This window comes from Hyperoodon ampullatus (assembly GCF_949752795.1).
Source record: "Hyperoodon ampullatus genome assembly, chromosome: 5".
Lineage (NCBI taxonomy): Eukaryota > Metazoa > Chordata > Mammalia > Artiodactyla > Ziphiidae > Hyperoodon > Hyperoodon ampullatus.
The window spans coordinates 140,033,458-140,052,252 of NC_136918.1; the positions used below are offsets into that span (position 1 = coordinate 140,033,458).

General features: G+C 49.3%; 1 protein-coding gene across 1 annotated transcript; it reads left to right on the forward strand.

The window, feature by feature from the left end:
- Positions 1-3,264: 3,264 nt before the first annotated feature.
- On the forward strand, positions 3,265-18,364 carry ETS2 (ETS proto-oncogene 2, transcription factor; the record flags this gene model as incomplete). Its single annotated transcript, XM_079704450.1, has 10 exons — positions 3,265-3,315; positions 6,066-6,137; positions 9,362-9,473; positions 10,651-10,770; positions 11,088-11,288; positions 12,801-12,884; positions 13,899-14,123; positions 14,947-15,210; positions 17,127-17,245; positions 18,149-18,364. The coding sequence occupies 10 exons, from the start codon at positions 3,265-3,267 to the stop codon at positions 18,362-18,364; spliced, it is 1,464 nt and encodes a 487-aa protein (XP_079560576.1).
- Positions 18,365-18,795: the final 431 nt, after the last annotated feature.

Here is an 18,795-nt window from a genome sequence, read left to right on the forward strand (position 1 = left end):
AAATACTCTTTATGTCTCCATGGTAACTCACTATGGATCTGTATCCCATTTATGAAACTCCTTCTTGACCTATCTGTGATTTCTGTTCCAGGCCTGAATGTACCTGGAGAAAGCATCAGAATCAGTTCAATCTGCTGGAAATATCAATCTTCTCAGCACCTGGTTGTTTGAGCCGTGTAGACCCTGCCTCTGACCCATGCAATGGTGATACCCGGAGACCCTCAGGTACCTGGAAACATTAAGGTGCAATAGTATCTCAATTATCTGGATAACTCCTGGTTTAGGGTTGCCATGGAAACCAGGAACCTTGGTAACAGAGAAGTGAGGCCTTTCCTCTCTCTCTTCACAGCACTGCAGTCCCTGAGATGCACCAAATTTCAGCCCCTGGCCTTGCCTAAGCTGAGCTATTTTATTTCATAACCACTTTTAGGAATCTAAATATTTCTCCAAAATATTGAGAATCTGACCTGAATGGGAAATGTGCACGTTTCTAGCCAGGGACTCAAGTATTGAATATTTCCTGCTAAAAATGGAAATGGGAGGTATGGGTGATGGTTTTGATCATAGTTAGAAGTCAGATAAACTGGAGTTTCAACCCTGAATTTCCCATTTATATGTCTTATGACTTGGCAAGTTATTTACCCTGAGGGTCAACTCCCTCATATTTAAAGTGGGGACAATAATGCCTTGGAGAATTATCATGAGGATTAGCCCAGGGAAGCTCAGTCAAGGCTGATTACTACTAAGGCACCGCCCAACTCTAGGGGGTGCCACTCACACGGAGGCTGTAGGAATGGGGCTTCTCGGAGCAGGGGGACTCCGTGACGCATAAAAGGGCCCATTTTGCATCTTTATCATCTCAGCGTCAGCATGACAGAAAGATCAGAAATAAAAATGATCAGAAATCATAAGTCCACAAGGAGGTCCAAGAATGGGGCCAGGATGAATCCCTTATGACCCCAAGCCCTGCGGCCACTCGGTGGCACCAGCACTACTCCAGTCCTGCCAGGCCACGTTTGGGGTTAAAGCCTCCGGACCCGGGGAAGAAACCACAGAAAGACTCTCCTCCTGAGCTCCCGGGACACACAGAGCACGGGGCGCCAGGCCTCGGAGTTCCCGGCCCAGAGCGGCCCTGGAACAGCCGGCGAGGGACAGCCGAGTGACATCAGGCGCCGAGCGAAGTCCCGCCTGAAAGGTCCGGCTCCGCCCCCTGCTCTTCTCCTCCCCCCTCCCCCCCGCTGCCCTTCCCACCCCTCCTCTCTCTCCTCCCCTCCCCTCCACCCGCCCTCTGCAGTCTCGCCTCCCCTCCTCCCCTCCCGTCCCTCCTTTCCCCTCCCCCTCAGCCCCTCCTCCCCTCCTCCCCTCCTCGCTGTCTTCTCCCCTCCCTCTTCCCACCTCCCTCCTCCCCTCGCTCGTGAAGAGCGCGCGGCCGAGGGGACCAGCCAGTTACTTCCTCCAGCGGCTGCGCGGAACGCGGTGTAGCCCCAGCCCCGAGCGCCCGGAGCCCGCCCGCCAGCAGCCCGCCGCCCGCCGCCCATCCCGGCCTCCCGGACATCCCCCCCGCGCGCCCGCGCCCTAGCCGGCGCGCACCGAGGACCCCGGGCCCCGAACCGCCGGCGGCCCTGCCCGAAGAGGCGCGGTAAGAGCGGGATCGGGCCGGGCCGGCGGCCGGGGTCCAGCGGGGAGCGTCCTCCGGCGCCGGATCCTCTACCGGGGGACCCAGGAACCGGGCGGGGGACGTAGGTGGCGCCGAGGTCCGGATCCCGGGGCGCAGCCGGAGTCCAGGCTGGGTGGCGGCTATCCGTAGCATTCGGAGGTCGCGCGTCTGGGATCCGGTCCGCTCGGGGCTCGTGTTCCTGGGGCCGAGTGGCTTTCGGTGCGGCAGGCCGAGCTCGGAGTGGGCCCGGCGGTGACGGGCGGAGCAGGCTGCGAACTTGGGCCGCGGCCCCGGGGTCGCCGAGGTGGCAGGGGCGGGCGGGGCGCGCCGGCTTGTTTCACTTGCTTTTGTTTTAAAAGGAAACGCGGGCGTGGTAGGGGGGCTCCTGCCAGTGGGCGCCCGGCGGACCTGATTTCGCGAAGGGGTGGGGGACGATGGAGAGGGTGTCCGAGAGGCCCCGGCGCGCCCGGGTTTGCGGCTGACCTACGGGGAGGACGCCGGGCCCGGGAAGATCTGGGGTGCCGGGCGCCTGAAACACCTGGGAGGCTGCGGCTTCCCGGAAACGCGCCTATCCCAGTCCCCCCGGTCACCTCCGCGGCCAGGTCCCGGGTCCGGCCGTGGCAGCGGGCGAGGGGCTGGTGCCGGGAGGGTCCTGCGGCTCCAGTGGGACCCCCGAGGGCGCCCCAGGACCTCTGGATCCGGGCCCCTCTGTCCTGCGAGGCGAACGTGGGCAGCCTGTCGGAAATGGAGATGTGGGTGCACAAGGCTGACTTTATTTTCCCGTTCTTAGAGCATTTTGGATGGAGGGGTAACAGCGTTTGAGCGTGGATGGCTTTTTTTTTTTTTTTTAAGCACATGAGACTTTTATATTGGCCTGTATTCAATTTCAGGGTATCCGAAAATAGTAGTTGACCTGCTACTACTGATTTAGAAAGTAAAGAAGTGAGCAGTTCCCTTTGGAGATAGGGGTAATTTATTTTAATTTACCCGTAAGAGATTATGTTTGTTCCGTACAGTGGAAGCGGCTGTGCACTGTCTGCTTGCCCACATCACCACCAATCAGAGAGATAAGTCTCTAAGTTAAGGTTTATTAAAATTCTGAATAATGTCACAGTACAGTAAACGCTAGCTCTCTTGAGTCCTGCAGGGAAATAATCAAACACTCATTTCTGGGATTAGTCATTCTTCTCTCTAGATTGATAACTTTCAAAGGAAAAAGCAAACCAATCTTCAAAAGTGCGTTTCAGGTTTGTTTTTGTTTTTCTTTATTCTTGCTTTTTAAAAATTTACCTAAATGCAAACCTGTGCTCTAATCTCACATAAGCGATCACTTGTTCCCATAAGGGTACTGTTGTCCGGCACGTTCTGCTTGTTTTAAAATGTAACCATTCTCAGCCCTTCCATTTCTGCCATTTTCCCTTTTTTCTGTTGTTCAAAAGCATCGATCAATAGGGCAACACCAAAAAGATCTAAATGTGAAATTGACTTAGGTGGGGAAACTTGGCCTGTCTGCCACCTTCACAAGCTGTGTTGAGTAAAATAAGGGAACTTAAATTTGATTAGTTATGTGTTTGTCAGAAACCATTGGTAGAGCATTTTGATTCTACATGGTTTTTACAAAACAAATTAAAAGCCGGACAACAGAAGAATTCTATTCCATAGCTAGTCATTACAGCTCTTTATGTGGGAGTGGTAGACTGCCTTTCCTCCTGGTATTTGTACACAAAAATCAGGCGAGGCTTCTCCATCGCCTTCCACATCTATTCTCTTTCCATCTCCGTGAAGCTGAAGAATGTGGGTGGAATAGTGTCTGCAAACCAGGCGAAGAAGATGGGTAACTGACAACACCCAAGGCGTGCTTTCATTTTGGTCTCCTGTTTGAGGCTTGCTGATGTAATCAGCCGGTGACAGGACTTAGTTCATCCAGGTCAGTGGCATAAAGCTCTACCTTAAGGAGCATTTCACATCATGCAGCGTCTCGAGCAGGGGCCTAGCCTAACGATATCTGTGTGCCATCTCTGCTCTTTATTGATGGGCTGGGAGGAGGGCGCACGCCTCATCATTCGGGTGATCCTGGCTCCTGGGGGAGCTCAGGAGGTAGGGTCATACTCCCCGGGGCTTTGGTCTGCCCTGTGCCCCTTAGATGCCCCCTCAGTAGCTGTGTGATCCTGGGCAAGATCCCAAGGTCTCTGTTGCCTCGCTGTAAGATGGTATAACATCTGCCTCTCGGGGTTGTCAGACAGTTGAGTGAGGTAGGAAGGTGTGGTGCCCCAGCTCAGGCTTAGCTTAGCTCTTAGCAAGGTGGAATCTACCAGGGCAGTGACCATCAGTAGTGAGTATTGATTCTTGAGTGCAGGTGGATGACAGGATCCACCAAGTGGAGATTCTGAGCAAACGCGGTCACTTTGGATCCAGGACAACTCTCTCCTCCAAACCCCTACTCCCACCCCTCCACCCCCAACTGTGATTTACTGTCAAAGCTTTCGAGCCTCCACTGGCCCCCAAAATAAGTACCCGCACTCTGAGGGTTTTTACAGGCCTGTCCAGTGCCTCTGGCCTCCCTGGTGGCTGGGACTCGCCTCCCATACTGCCTTTCTAGCCAAGGGGGTGTGTGTCTGTGTGCTGAGCTGTTGGGAGGTCTGTTTAGCCATAACGTTGACTATGAAGAGAAAACAAGAAAGTACAAACTCGAATTAAGTAGTTACGGGAAAAGAAGCTGTTTGCCTCTGCCAGTGAGTCTATCCATTGCGCAATGTTTTAATTACTCAGGGTTCTTGGTTGTAACAGGTAGGAGCCCTCGGTGGAGACCGCAGGGCGGGCAGTTAGAGGTACCTCGTAAAGCTTCCTCCTAGACCCCCGGTTCAAGGCCATGAAGCGGGGAGGGTGGGTTACTGTCATAGGGGATTCCCAGGTTATTTGAAAATCAGCTTTAGTTGCTCTGTTTTTTTAGTCAAACACTAAGGCAGGATTATCTAAGTACCTTTCTCACTTATTAATGTTTAACTGACCCCACCAAACAATTACATGTTAGGGCCCCAAATAAGTTTTCAGTTGATTACAGCAATCACAGGTCACATATGGAACTGTCCAAATGCCAGTCACACAGGCAACTCTAAGTTTTCTAATAGCCACAGTAAATGTGGTGAAATTAATTTCAGCGTGTTTCACTTAACTTCGCACATTCAAAATATTACATAAACATGCAGTAAATACAAAATTAGCACTGAGATACTTTACTTTTCGCTACGAAACCTTTGAAATTGAGAGTGTGTTTTGCATACTTAGCACATCGGAGTTCACCCTAGCCCAGGGCCAAGCGCTCAGGAGCCCCACGTGGCTGGTGGCCGCCACGTTGGTCAGTGCAGGTCCAGGATAAGCCCAGACCATCCAAGCAAGTAAGGCAGATCCGTGATCAGAATTACTTCCTCTTGAAGAAATGCACAGCTGAGCAACACGCAAAGCAGGCGTCTTTTGAGCTTGTGTATTCAACGCAGGAGGATCTAGACAACGTAAGAGGGTTTGGGCTCCAGCCCTGGTTCTCCCTTTTATCTGCTTCCTGGGCCTGTGCTTCCTCACAGCTTGCAGAGGGGAGGGGGCCTCTGAGGCGGTCTCCCAGCAGGCTTTCCTAGATCTGGATCTGTCTGGGAGCTGCGGTGGCAGGTCATCCCTGCGCTTGCCCTGGAGCTCCCAGGTTGAGCTGACTGTCCCCCTTGCATAGGGGAGATAACCCTCGCCCTGCCCGGCGGCCCCCCAGGCCCACACCCCCCCGAGGTGACCTTGGAATTGACTGCGGAAAGCAGATCCTCCCACTCCTGTCCTGGAAGGACCCGGGCCCCCAGTCCAGCTCACCCAGCCAGCCAGAAGGCAACTTTATCTGTATGCCACAAATCTAAATAGAATTCAGCAGAGAACCAGCATTATTATTTAATTACTTCAGTAGCATCCCATTTGTGAGAAGAATTCCTGGCATTCAGTATTTTTTTTCAGTATTGGTAACATCTAAGATTTTTTTCTTTTTTATTGTGGCAAAATAAAATTTACCATCTTCACCATTTTTTTTTTACATCTTTATTGGAGTATAACTGCTTTACAATGGTGTGTTAGTTTCTGCTGTATAACAAAGTGAATCAGTTATACATATACATCTGTTCCCATATCCCTTCCCTCTTGCGTCTCCCTCCCTCCCTCCCACCCTCCCTATCCCACCCCTCCAGGTGGTCACAAAGCACCGGGCTGATAGTTGATCTCCCTGTGCTATGCGGCTGCTTCCCACTAGCTCTCTATTTTACGTTTGGTATGACCTGTTAGGGCTGGAGAACTTGGACCAACTCAGCCAGAATTAGGTGTGGATGTGGACTTGATTTGTTGCCTCTTTGAGTTTCTTCATTTCTTTTTTTTTTTTTTTAAGATGAATGATTTTGGAATCAAGAACATGGACCAGGTGGCCCCTGTGTCCAGCAGTTACAGAGGGACACTCAAGGTGAGTGAACAAGTTTTAATTAAAACTTAAAAAAAAAAATTGGAAAACTCAATCTCAAGGAGAAAAAACAGTGGGTTGGGTCCCAGAAGACCGGTTCTAGCCCTAGCTTTTTAATTAACTGGCTGTGTGACTCTGGACTGTTTGCTTAATCTCTCTGGGCCTCCGTTTTCTAGTCTGCAAAATGGATGTCCTGGTGCTTGTTCGACTTGTCCTCCAAGATATGAAACCATTTAATTTGTAGATGGTGAGGCCTTTGTAGTTTCTTTCAGAGGCTCCTATCAGGTGAAAAATCCTATGAATTCTCCAGAGAACAGAGCTGGAGGAGCTGTCTGTTCTGTCCCCCCAGGAGTTTTCCTGGGTGACAGAAAAGTTGTTTAAGAACTGAAATGAAAGAGCTTAGAAGAGGCAGGCGGGCCCAACTGCTGCTGCTGCTCCCATCAGAAGGGTCAGTGCCCACCGGGATGCAGGCAGTCTGCATCCATTGTGTCCTTCCAGGCACAACTGTGCCTGTTTATGTAAAGCAAAGAACAGATTAAAGATGAAAGAGCCTTCTCAGCTGCATAATAAACATTCCGTGTAGTTTCTGTCTCAATCCCTTTGGGGAACATTCTTTAGCAGCACAAACTGATAATTTCCCATTTGCCTTCTACAAATGTGACAGCGAGATTTGATTGGGGTTTTTTTTAGCGTTGAGTAGTAAACATGTCTCAGAAACAGCGATTTTAAATTGGCCTCCTCCTAGCTTGGTGTTTTGTATGATAATGTGTCTCTGGCATGTTACGTTTTTCTCAGTAGATCAGCGTGAGATTATCTGTCTGATAGAACCCCAAGAGGCAAAAATTGGCACAGACCTTTCTAGAGTGTCATGAAATTTATCAGACGTCAAGTCAGCGAGGTTTTCTTTTTTCTGTTCATTTTGGTCAGATGTTTTCAGTGTTGGCATGGCAGAAGCCATACGAGAAATTATGGTATTAAGTTTGAAACGACCCCTCTAGAGAGAAGACTTCTCCTATAAACTAGAAGAGTTTGACAATGCCTGTGCGATCTCTGGGCTTGGAGAAGAAACTGTCATTGCTGAAATTTGATGTGTTGAAATACGCAGCAGGAATTTGTCTTGTCTTTTGGCTTCCTGGTTTTAAAAAAAAGAACAGTCAGGAGTACAGTCAGGAAAGGGCAGGCATTTCTTAGTCACTGGGCAATGCTAGTGGGAATTTAAAAAATCTATTGGCTATTTCACCAAAATTGGCGCTGCTCTAAGGTAGTTCATAAGCCGAGATGAGTATTTCACACTCTCAGGATTGGTCTTTCCCCCGTGGGCTTTGGGCAATTGGTCATCCTTGCTTTGGGTTTTGGGGAGCTGGACTCCAACATCATTGGGACATCACTGGGTTGAGCTCCTACTTCTTATGTAATGCGTCATTCATTGTTCTGCATTTCTAAAAAGAAAGCACACAAACTGATTTGTAAATGTGTTACACATTTTTTAATTGATGACTCAACAGATGGGTCATTGCATTGCACATGACATGGGATTTCCAGCTTATGTTGGAAAAATATAACCTTTCTTCACGTTTTTCTTCAACAAGTTAGGCAATGATGAATCAAGCCTTTATCTGTTAACATGTGTTACTCACAAATGAGTCTTTTTTCCTTTTTTTGACCGCGCCATGCAGCATGAGGGGGTCTTAGTTCTCAACTGGGGATCGAACCCGTGCCCCCTGCAGTGGAAGTGCCGTCTTAACCACTGGACCGCCAGGGAAGTCCCACTGCGTCTTACATTACAGCCTATTCCATTTGTAAATGTTAGATGAGATCATTAGAAATCCTCACAGCTCCAGGCGTATCTTTCTCTGTGTATTTCTCCCCCTGTCCCCTAAATTATAGGTAGTTTAACTTTAAACCTGTTTCTTTTAGAAATCTTTACCCTTAATAGATGATGGGGGAGGGGTGTCCTTTTCAATACACTAAGCTTTTACAAAATTAAGTCTTAAGGAATGTTCTCATATGTATTATTTTCTGAACCGTTGGAATAGATGGGGAAAGACATGTAGTTTCAGTTGCAGTGTTTCATGGTAAACATTTCAGAATAAATGCTTCAGCAGAAAAAGTAATGTATTTTGTTGTTTGATTTTTCATTTTCATTTAATCACTCACCTTTCATTTTAACTGCAGTGAACCAAGTCGTTTTTCTTATACACACAGCCTAAGCATCTCTCCCAAGTAGCTTAGAAGGCCCAGGTGTTTCGGGTTTTTTTCGCGGTACGGGAGCCTGTCACTGTCGTGGCCTCTCCCGTTGCGGAGCACAGGCTCCGGACGCGCAGGCTCAGTGGCCATGGCTCACGGGCCCAGCCGCTCCGCGGCATGTGGGATCTTCCCGGACCGGGGCACGAACCCGTGTCCCCTGCATCGGCAGGCGGACTCTCAACCACTGCACCACCAGGGAAGCCCGCCCAGGTGTTTGGATCGCAGTGGTCTCTGAGTCCCTCCAGGCACTGTTCTAAGATTCTCTTGGTTTTAGGTTTGTTTACTTAATTTATTCATTTAAATTGGTTAGGCCATTAAAAATAAGTTCCCAGTCATTCTGGTTCTGCGGTTGATGAGAGGCAGACCTTGTTGTGTTGTACTTCGCTTTACTGCGCTTTTTACAAATTGAAGGTTTGTGCCAACCCTGCATCATAAGTTTATCGGCACCATTCTTCCAACAGCGTTTGCTCTCTTCGTGTCTCTGTGTCACATTTTGGTAATCCTCGAAATATTTCAAACCCTCCACCAAGTGAAATGATTACAGCTCTCTGAAGGCTTAGATGATGGTTCGCATTTTTTAGCAATAAAGTAGTTTTTAATTAAGGTATGCATAACTTTTAGACATAATGCTATTGCACAATTAATAATGTAAACGTAACTTTTACATGTATTGGGAAACCAAAAAAATTGTGTGACTTGCTTTACTGCAGTATTCACTTTATTTTGATGGTCTGGAACCACACCTGCAATATCTCCAAGGTATGCCTGTAAGTGATCCAGAGTGAAATAGAATCCTTCTGGTCACTTTGACCCTGTCAGAAGTCCACTCAGAGTACTGACTGGTTGATTCCATGCGTGGCTTTATGACTGGCAGCTTAATCAGGGTGTATCAGTGAGGCTGCCCATGGACCACTTTGAAAACAGGTCATTAAATAAGTTTAAATGTCACGTTTCAGTTTTCTTTCCCTCTGCCTTTGCAGCGCCAGCCTGCCTTTGACACCTTTGATGGCTCCCTGCTCGCTGTTTTCCCCTCCCTAAATGAAGAGCAAACACTCCAGGAAGTGCCAACAGGCTTGGATTCAATTTCTCATGGTAATTTGTTACTCAGACTTGACAAATTGAGCGTGATGTCCCTAAGTAGTTCAGTTCATAGATTATAATTCATAAGTGACGAATGTTGGTATCTTGAATCTTTGTATGAAAAGTCCGGTAGAGGCTCAGATCTGAGAGAAGACAGTTTTCCTTTTTTATGCGCTTGGTGACTTTGAAGTCCTCACTTGCCAGACACACCCCAGGGAGGGTGGGTGCCCTGCTGGGAGCAAACCACAGGGTCGTCCCCCCCGCCCCCACGCCAGCTTCTCCTTAGGATATTTCCACACTGCAGCCAGCCCGGGCCCCATCTCCCAGTCCCCTCTGCGAAGCAGACCAGTAGACATTAAAATGCACCCCAACTTTTCATCCCGGGTTTGCATCCTTAGCTGGATCTTCCTCCCCTACCTTGAGTTTTGGGGCAACAAATTATTCCTGCTCATCTTTACCCATTTGCGTTTGTTTCCGTAGTTCTTAACGTCATTGTTTATTCTTTTTAAGGGAATAGCACGTCAAGTAATGCCTCTGAGATTACCGTGATAGAGTTATTAGTTGGAAACATTCCAGAAATTACTTTGTCATGTGAAGTAGGTGCTAGAAAATACAGCCCAGAAAGTTAATTAAAACACACATGCTTGCGTAAGTGTGCCATCATGTGACGGTCATTTATCATTCTTGAAATTGCTGAGGGAATCCAGAGAAGGCTGTGTTTCAATACAAATTGACGTCACGGGTGCTAAGTGCTGTGTGTTCCTGTTACATCTGATGTTCCTTTGCTGCCGCTTAGTTTAATGGAAGTCGCTTCCAAATTAGCCATTTACAACCCCTTAAGGCTTTTGGCCAAAAGCCTTGCAACTTCTTTCATCGTCGAAAATGTAGGAATAGTCTTAAATAGAACCGTTATCTAGGCATCACTGCTCTATGAAGTTTGGCAAAAAATCAAACTCGAGTTTTATTTTAGATTTTTTTAAAATAAGTGTAGTTATGGGATGTATAATATTTTCTCCACTGCAGTCAAAAAAACCAGTTTCTGTTAATATTTACACTCATCTAAGGAATGATGTGGAAGATTTGAGATCAGAGTTGTTCTTCCCTAGAAGCTAAGACTCCTCCCCTCAATTCTCCCTGTGTTGCTGCCAGCTTGAACTCCTAACATCCCCCCGTGGGGTTTCTTTTCCAGACTCGACCAACTGTGAGTTGCCTCTGTTGACCCCGTGCAGCAAGGCTGTGATGAGTCAAGCCTTAAAAGCTACCTTCAGTGGCTTCAAAAAGGAGCAGCGCCGCCTTGGCATCCCGAAGAGTAAGCGCTCCTTCCTGGAGCTTTCTGCGCCTGCGCTGTACTAGACAGAGCCATCAGGCTGCCATAGCTTGAGATGACTTAATTTCAAGCACTTGTTTAGGGCGTATTGAAAAGAGGGACAGAACTATCATTAAGCTGAGCCAGTTTTTATTTCAAAATCCAACCAACTGAACACTTCATCCAGCACTGCTTTTAGTGCCTCAACATCTTCCTGGGTGTCTCGTTCATTTCCTCGGACTCTGGTGCCCGTCTGGGCTCTGCGGGTAAATCAGGAGTGCTTCTGGCCTTACTGCCTCCTTTTCTTCCCTCCCCGGTAGATCCCTGGCTGTGGACTGAGCAGCAGGTGTGCCAGTGGCTTCTCTGGGCCACCAACGAGTTCAGTCTGGTGGACGTCAACCTCCAGAGGTTCGGCATGACCGGCCAGGTGTTGTGTAACCTTGGCAAGGAGCGCTTTCTGGAGCTGGCGCCTGACTTTGTGGGTGACATTCTCTGGGAACACCTGGAACAGATGATCAAAGGTACCGGTCAGCGACTGGGCTCCCCAGGCGGGGCGAGCATAGCCGGGAAGAGTGATGAGGGGGCATCTACGGTTGGCATTTCAGTGATGTGGGGCAGATTGCCTGAAAATGCCATTGGCGTGAGTCAGCTACGTGGCGGTGATTTATGGAGTTTGACTCCACTTAAGTACGTGTGTGGGGAGCACTGGCCACAAGGCAGGAGCCCTAGTCACCAAGGTGTTCAGTGTCGCCAGACGTCATGAGTTGGAGTTGGAGGCATACGTGTGGCTCAGGTGAAGAGACAGCAAAGAAGGCCCGTGTTCAGACCTCACGTCACAGAGCCTTAGGAAATAAGTCAGCCTCGGCGAAAGTGAGCCTCTGTTCAGATAAACTGGGAATTTTATAGTAACATTTCCTAAGACCAAATGGAATCCAACAGAGAATGTTTTTGTTTTATGTTTATAAACCAATGTGGAAGTAATTGATACATATCTACACACTGACATATTATACAGGAACTGGCCTTTGAGCAAAAAGAGCTCTTATATAGAAAGTCTTGATTTAGACCTAAAAAGAGCATTGACACCAATGTTAAAAATATATTGAGTTACAAAAGAGAAACGGTATAGTGAGGGAATCCTTCAAGTTAAAAATGTAAGAAAATAAGCCCCTTAGAAGAGTTTAGGGAAGTATTCCTCATTTAGTTGATTTTAAACTCTGAGTTTCAATGTCTGTTACAGACTCAGAATCTTTAAAAGATCTCAGGGTCGCCTGCCAGCTCTTCTTAGTTATGGCTTCTGACGGCCAGGGAAACCTAAAGACCCTCAAATTTTCCCTGAACTTGCACACGTCTGGTCGGACAAGTTTCTGGTGAATCTATTTGCTGGCAAGTTAGACCTGTTTTGCCATTTCTCGCTCTGTGAGTCTGTGTGGGTCTGGATTTGTGGGTGTGCATGTGGTTGTGTGTTTGTAGGATGTAAGCACGTACAGGGAGTGCTAACCTTTTCCTTTTAAGTTCCTGGGCGTGTGTGTCCCTGTTCGGATGCCCATAGCACTGCTTTGACCTCCCTTTCTATAACAGCGCTCACCACCCCTGGACACACCTCAGGGTTTGAGGCGATGGGTCAGAAGCTTCACCAGGGCAGGAACTGTGTCCATGTTACTAATCTGCTGTATTCCAGCCCCTGGTACAGTGGGGTACTTCGTAAGCATTTAACCCTTTGTCGACTGCATAGATGAATTCAATACACCATCTAGATCTCTCAAATTGTATACTAGAAAATTTAACTTTGCCAGTAACAGCACTGAGGAGTTTAGAAGACTTATTCTAGTTATTAGAAAAATACATTTCTGTCTCTAGTGCTTTTAAACGACATGATGACATGGAACACCATCAGATTAAGTGGGAAGTGCTAAAATGCATTTTGTTATACTGAAATAACCATAGAACAGTAATTCAGAAAGGAACTTTTTTTCTTCTGTAGTTTAAACCTCTCAATTTGTAATCTTATGTCTCCTCTGTCTATTTTTCAGAAAACCAAGAAAAGACAGAAGATCAGTATGAAGAAAATTCACACCTCAACTCAGTTCCTCATTGGATTAATAGCAATTCGTTAGGTCAGTGCAATTAATTCTGCCCTTAAGAGCTTCTAAGTCTTCCTGTTAGATTCACGGAAGTTTCGAAGGCAGAACCTGCACTGTCCCATACGGTGATCACACACATTCACAAGTGCGGCTGGTCCACATTGAGATGTGTAGTGAGAATATAACGCACACCCGCCCGATCCGAAAGTCTTAGTATTGAACAGAGAATGTCAGTATCTCCTTAATAATTTTTAAAATTCTGATTACATATTGAAATGATAATGGCTCTCTTAGGTCAAGTAAAATATTCAAATTCATTTCGCCAGTGTCTTTTTAGTTTTTCAGTGTGGCTACTAGAAAATTTAACGTCACATCAGTGACTTATGTCATCTTTGCTTTGGCCAGGGCTATAAATTGGCAACTTATAACTCGAGGGGCAAAATGGAGTGAGCCAATTGCTGTGGTCAGATTAGTGTAACAGACAAAGGTGTCAGGTCCAGGAAGTGTGTGGACAGCAATACTAAATTTGCTCTGAACTTTGGGGTTTAAATAGGTGTCATGGAATTCTGTCCTCCACCCCAGTGGTTGACACTGACGAGTATAGGTTTTGGTGGTCCCCCAGCCAGCGTGGGCAGGGCAACTGGAGATACTCCCTTATGGGTCACTGGCTGGACGGCAAATCACTTCGTCTGTCTGAGCCTTAGTTGCCTCAGAAGCTGAAAGATCCAGTGACCCTGTTGTCCCAAGGCTCACATGTAACCACTTGAAAAACAAGAGATGTAGAAATACTCACATGAGACATTGCATCCGGGGTCCAGGGGCTGCAGGCATTTTGGAAAAGGGCTCATTGACTGAGAAGACGAACAGTTAGAGAAGGCAAGGACACAGTAGAAAACCTGCCCACCCAAGCTCACACGTCCACTGGGGTTTTGGGGAGGGAGGGCTGGAGCGGGCAGACCTGCTCGCGCTCCGTTTTGAGGTGTGGGGGGTCTCTGGTCATCACGTTGATGTCGCCGGACGGCTCTGCCCTCTGTGGTCCTGTTGCAGGTTTTGGCGTGGAGCAAGCGCTGTATGGCATGCAGACGCAGAACTACCCCAAAGGCGGCCTCCTGGATGGCCTGTGTCCAGCATCCTCCGCGCCCAGCACGCTCGGTCCCGAGCGGGACTTCCAGATGTTTCCCAAGGCCCGACTCAGCACCGTCAGCGTCAACTACTGCTCCATCAGCCAGGACTTCCCGGCCGGCACCTTGAATCTGCTCTCCAGCAGTTCTGGTAAGATCCAGGCTTCCAAGTGCCCTTCTCAGCAGGGTTGTTGGTTTGATTCCCAGAGCCACGGTGACATGAGCTCAGACATCCGGAGTTCAGCCAGTGAAGGAGGAGGTCAAGGACTGGTCCGTCAGGTCACGGTCCCAACAGTGGTGCTCGGCGAGCTTACTCCTAACGTATCTCAGGTCCCGGGCACTGGGGGTGCCGGGTAAATGACACAGTCCTTGCTCCTGTGGCCACAGTCGTCCACGCAGTGGGCTATTGGGGGAGGCAGTGTAGGAAGGTGACAGATGTCTTTGTACGGGGATGCGTATGTACTGTGCATGAAGCTCAGGTTGGATTTTTCCACATACACCCCTGTGTGACAGCCACCCAGATTGACATGGAGAGGATGCCAGCACCCCACAAGGCTCCCTCACGCCCCCTCCCAGTTAACAGCATCCCCACTCCTAGAGGATCTCATTGTCCTGACTTTTATCACCATAGTTTTGCCAGTTCTTGAACTTGATGCAGGTTGTGTTTTCTTCTGTATTTGTCTTTTGCTCACATTGTGCGTGCCCGAGGTCCATCCACGTTGTTGCCCTTTTCCTTGCTGTGTAGCCCTCTGCTCGGAGCTACATCCTGCCGTTGATGGAAGATGCAATTGTGTAGCATATGTATCCTAAGGAATAAGCAGCTCTGTTTCAGGGCATCGTGACAAGTCTGGGTGATTCTGAACCAGCAGGGCGAACACTTAAAGGGGGTGACGGCGATGATGCCGCCTCCATGGGGGGTAGCACCGGGCGTTCCGTGGTCCTGGAGGGTCAGAGTCCGTTGTTGTCTCCGCCAGGGAAGCCCGGAGACCACGACTCCGCCGAGACAGGCGCCGACAGCTTTGAGAGCTCGGAGTCACTGCTGCAGTCCTGGAACAGCCAGTCGTCCCTGCTGGACGTGCAGCGGGTACCTTCCTTCGAGAGCTTCGAGGACGACTGCAGCCAGTCCCTGGGCCTCAGCAAGCCGACCATGTCCTTCAAGGACTACATCCAGGAGAGGAGCGACCCGGTGGAGCAAGGCAAACCAGTTATACCTGCGGCCGTGCTGGCTGGCTTCACAGGTGGGCGCCACCCCGGGTCCCCGTCCCCTCCCCTGCACCCGCCCAGCCCTGCGCCCGCCCTGTTTATCAAGGGCGTTTCTCGCTGGGCCACACTGTGTTGACACCCCACGTTTTATGCGTGGGGTGTAATCCTGAACCCAAGCGAGCTGTCTCCCTGAATTCAGAAAAGGCCAAACTTGTAGGGATGGCCATGGACACAGGGCTCCGCGGTGTGGAGGACAATCCTCAGGCTGCTCCCTCACCTGGGATGTGCCCGGCCAGTGCCTGGAGGAGTGGCAGCAGGGGACACGGGGCCTGTGGAGGCTTAAGCTCTGACTCAGCCACGCCAGGAATTTCAGAGAATGTAAACTGGCTGGGGGAGGGGCTGCAGAGCCAGCCTCCAATAACCCGGGGACTGTTTACCTTTTCTTGCTTCTCAACTCCATCTTATTTTGAAGGTTTGGGTAAGAGCTATTCTAGGCCGGGGACAAATATTAAAGCTGTTTTTAGAACCAGATATTTCCAGTACTTTAGCGAAAATATCAGAAAAATTTTTTCGTTGCTTCATGTGTCCTTAAATGTGTCTTTTTTTCTTCATATTTTGAACATATGGAGCCATTGGGGATTTAAAAAAAAAACCTACTTTAAAAAATCCAATAGGTTAAAATAAGAATATGTAGGCACCCATTTTTCTTCCGTCATATAAAACAAATAGCCATGAAAAAGTGTTAAAATACTCAGTGTGGAAACTGCTGTAATTTTCATACATGGGCATCAGGGCCTGATAAGGAAGTAAACAGCCATGGTGTTGGTGGTTTTCATTTTAATATTAGTTACCATTCATTGCCTGCCAGCTGCGTGTGGTTAATTAACTAGGCATATGGTCAGTAGACCCTAGGACAGCCTAGCATGGGTGGTATTAACCCATTTTACAGGTGGGGAAATGGGCTCAGAGGAAGATAGCTGTCTGTGGTCACAAAGGCCACACAGCCTTATCAACAGTATAGCCACTGTGCCTTGCGGAACAGTGCTTGGATAAATGTGCGATCCAGGGGAAGGCACCCAGCCGCTGAGCCCATCTTACCCTTCATCTTTAAAATATTGATACAGTGATACTTCGCAAGGTGGCGGCAGTTCTAAGTATTAACCAAGAAAAGGTATATGAAGAGCACTTTGCAAAGCATGTACCTCATCAAACAGAGGCGGTGAGGCCATGGCTACAACCCCAAATGCCCCAGTGACCACTGAGTAAAGCAAGTCTTGGGTTAAGCAATTTGCCCATTGTCATCAGGCAAGAAAGCTACGCATGGGATTCGGAGAATGACACGCCTCATCCTGTGTTGAAAGGCTCCTTCCACCGCCCGCATCCCTGTCCCACTGGGTGTTTCTAGAAATAAACCTTGAAAGTTATTACATAAGGAACAATTAAATAGGGTGAGGAATTTTTTTTTTTTTTTCTTTTTTTTTTGCGGTACGCGGGCCTCTCACTGTTGTGGCCTCTCCCGTTGCGGAGCACAGGCTCCGGACGTGCAGGCTCAGCGGCCATGGCTCACGGGCCCAGCCGCTCCGCGGCATGTGGGATCTTCCCAGACCGGGGCACGAACCCATGTCCCCTGCATCGGCAGGCGGACTCTCAACCACTGCGCCACCAGGGAAGCCCTAGGGTGAGGAATTTTGATGCCAAGAGTTGGTGGCCCAGAATTTTTTTTTTTTTTTCCAAAAAGACCAAACTCAGCAATCAAGGGCCCAGCGGCCTCTTTTTCAGGAGCAGGGGGCATGGAGGAAGCCCTCCAGGATTGTCACCAGCACCCAGAGTCACACCTTCACCTTGGCACCCAGTCCAGAGCCAGCTCTCACATTCCTTGGTTCAGTAGGATGATTAAAGCCATGCTGTATTTTAAACTTAGAAAAACATAACCCGTCCCCTTTCCCCTCAGGAAGCGGACCTATCCAGTTGTGGCAGTTTCTTCTAGAATTGCTGTCCGACAAATCCTGCCAGTCTTTCATCAGCTGGACGGGGGACGGATGGGAGTTTAAGCTTGCTGACCCCGATGAGGTACGTCCAGAACCTGGGAACTTGCCCTCCAGGCTCTCAAACCTGATTCCATCACTTGGGGTTCACACATCCAATTCTCTGGGTGCCGGAAAGGGGTCACCAGTATACAGATGAGAGCACTTCCACAGGAGGCGCGCCTGACGGTCGGGAAATGTGGAGTCTTGTTTCGCTGATGCACAGTTTATAGTGTCCCCTGTTTATGCACACGGCACCAGGCAGGCTTCGCCACCCTGCTCTGTCATCTAGTTAAAAGCTGAAAGCTGTCAACTGAGCCTCTCGCCTGATCATCTGAAGATGTTTTAGGAAGTTTGCCTTTTCCCTTGGAGGGACTGAGCCCGCTCCTCACCTGAGGTTGGCAGAGCTGCTCCAGCCCCATCTGGAGGAGAAAGCCGAGGGCAGGTCCGATACCAGCCCCTCGAGGACAGTGTAAGGGGGGAGCCCTTGGTCTCCGGTACCAGTAGAGTGCGGTCTGTCACCTCCCCAGTATCCTGGGGCCGCAGAAGCACTGAGGGATGCAGAATGTCCTGAGGTCCTGATCCCACTCAGCAGCTATGGACATGGGGGTCAGAATTCAAACCCAGGAGGTGAGTGGGACACAGCATTTCCCTTGCCTCAGGACCCCCCTGATTCTGAACCCTTGGCTCCTGGGGGCTTTGCTGAGTGAGAGGCCTCCGCAGACGGAGCTTTGGGTGGGGTCACCTCGATCTCGCATCAGCACCTCCCTCCATCCCCTGAGAATCAGCCGGGGGATGCAGAGCCCTGGCACGTGCACAAAAGCAGATGACACCTCTGTGGTCCTTACGTAGTGGTCAAGTGAGCATGCATCCGAATCATTGTTGGGAAAGTGATGCACTTTTTCTTAGTTGCCAAATTGAATGGAACTCTTTTCCATCCGCCCCACAGGTGGCCCGCCGGTGGGGAAAGCGGAAAAACAAGCCCAAGATGAACTACGAGAAGCTGAGCCGGGGTTTACGCTATTATTACGACAAGAACATCATCCATAAGACGTCGGGGAAGCGCTACGTGTACCGCTTCGTGTGCGACCTCCAGAACTTGCTGGGCTTCACGCCCGAGGAGCTGCACGCCATCCTGGGCGTCCAGCTGGACACGGAGGACTGAAGCCGCCTGGGGCTGGAACTGGGGCCACGGGGACCCATCCAAGGACCCTGAAATGCAGGATCAATGCATCTGGGAACGTCTCCAAGAAGCAGTGGCCTTATTTCATCTGGTACCGCGGTTCTCTGCCGAAAGCAGCACAGTTTCTCGCTTCTAACTCCTGCTGCCAGGAACACGCAACTTAGGATGCTGTTACATTAGAATGGCCCAGAAAGAAGCTCCAGGCAGCCGTCCTGGCTCTGGGTGGGCTGCGTCGTGACAGGATCGTTCAGGCTGTTGGGTCTTCTCAAAGGAGCGAGCATATTGTGGACACACACTTTTGGATTTTCTTTTGCCTTTTGCAACCAGGAAACGCCAATGCCAAAGAGGTCTCTGGTTCAGAGGGGAAGGAGAGTGCAAGGAAACAATCATGCCATTTCAGAAGTTAGTTTGTA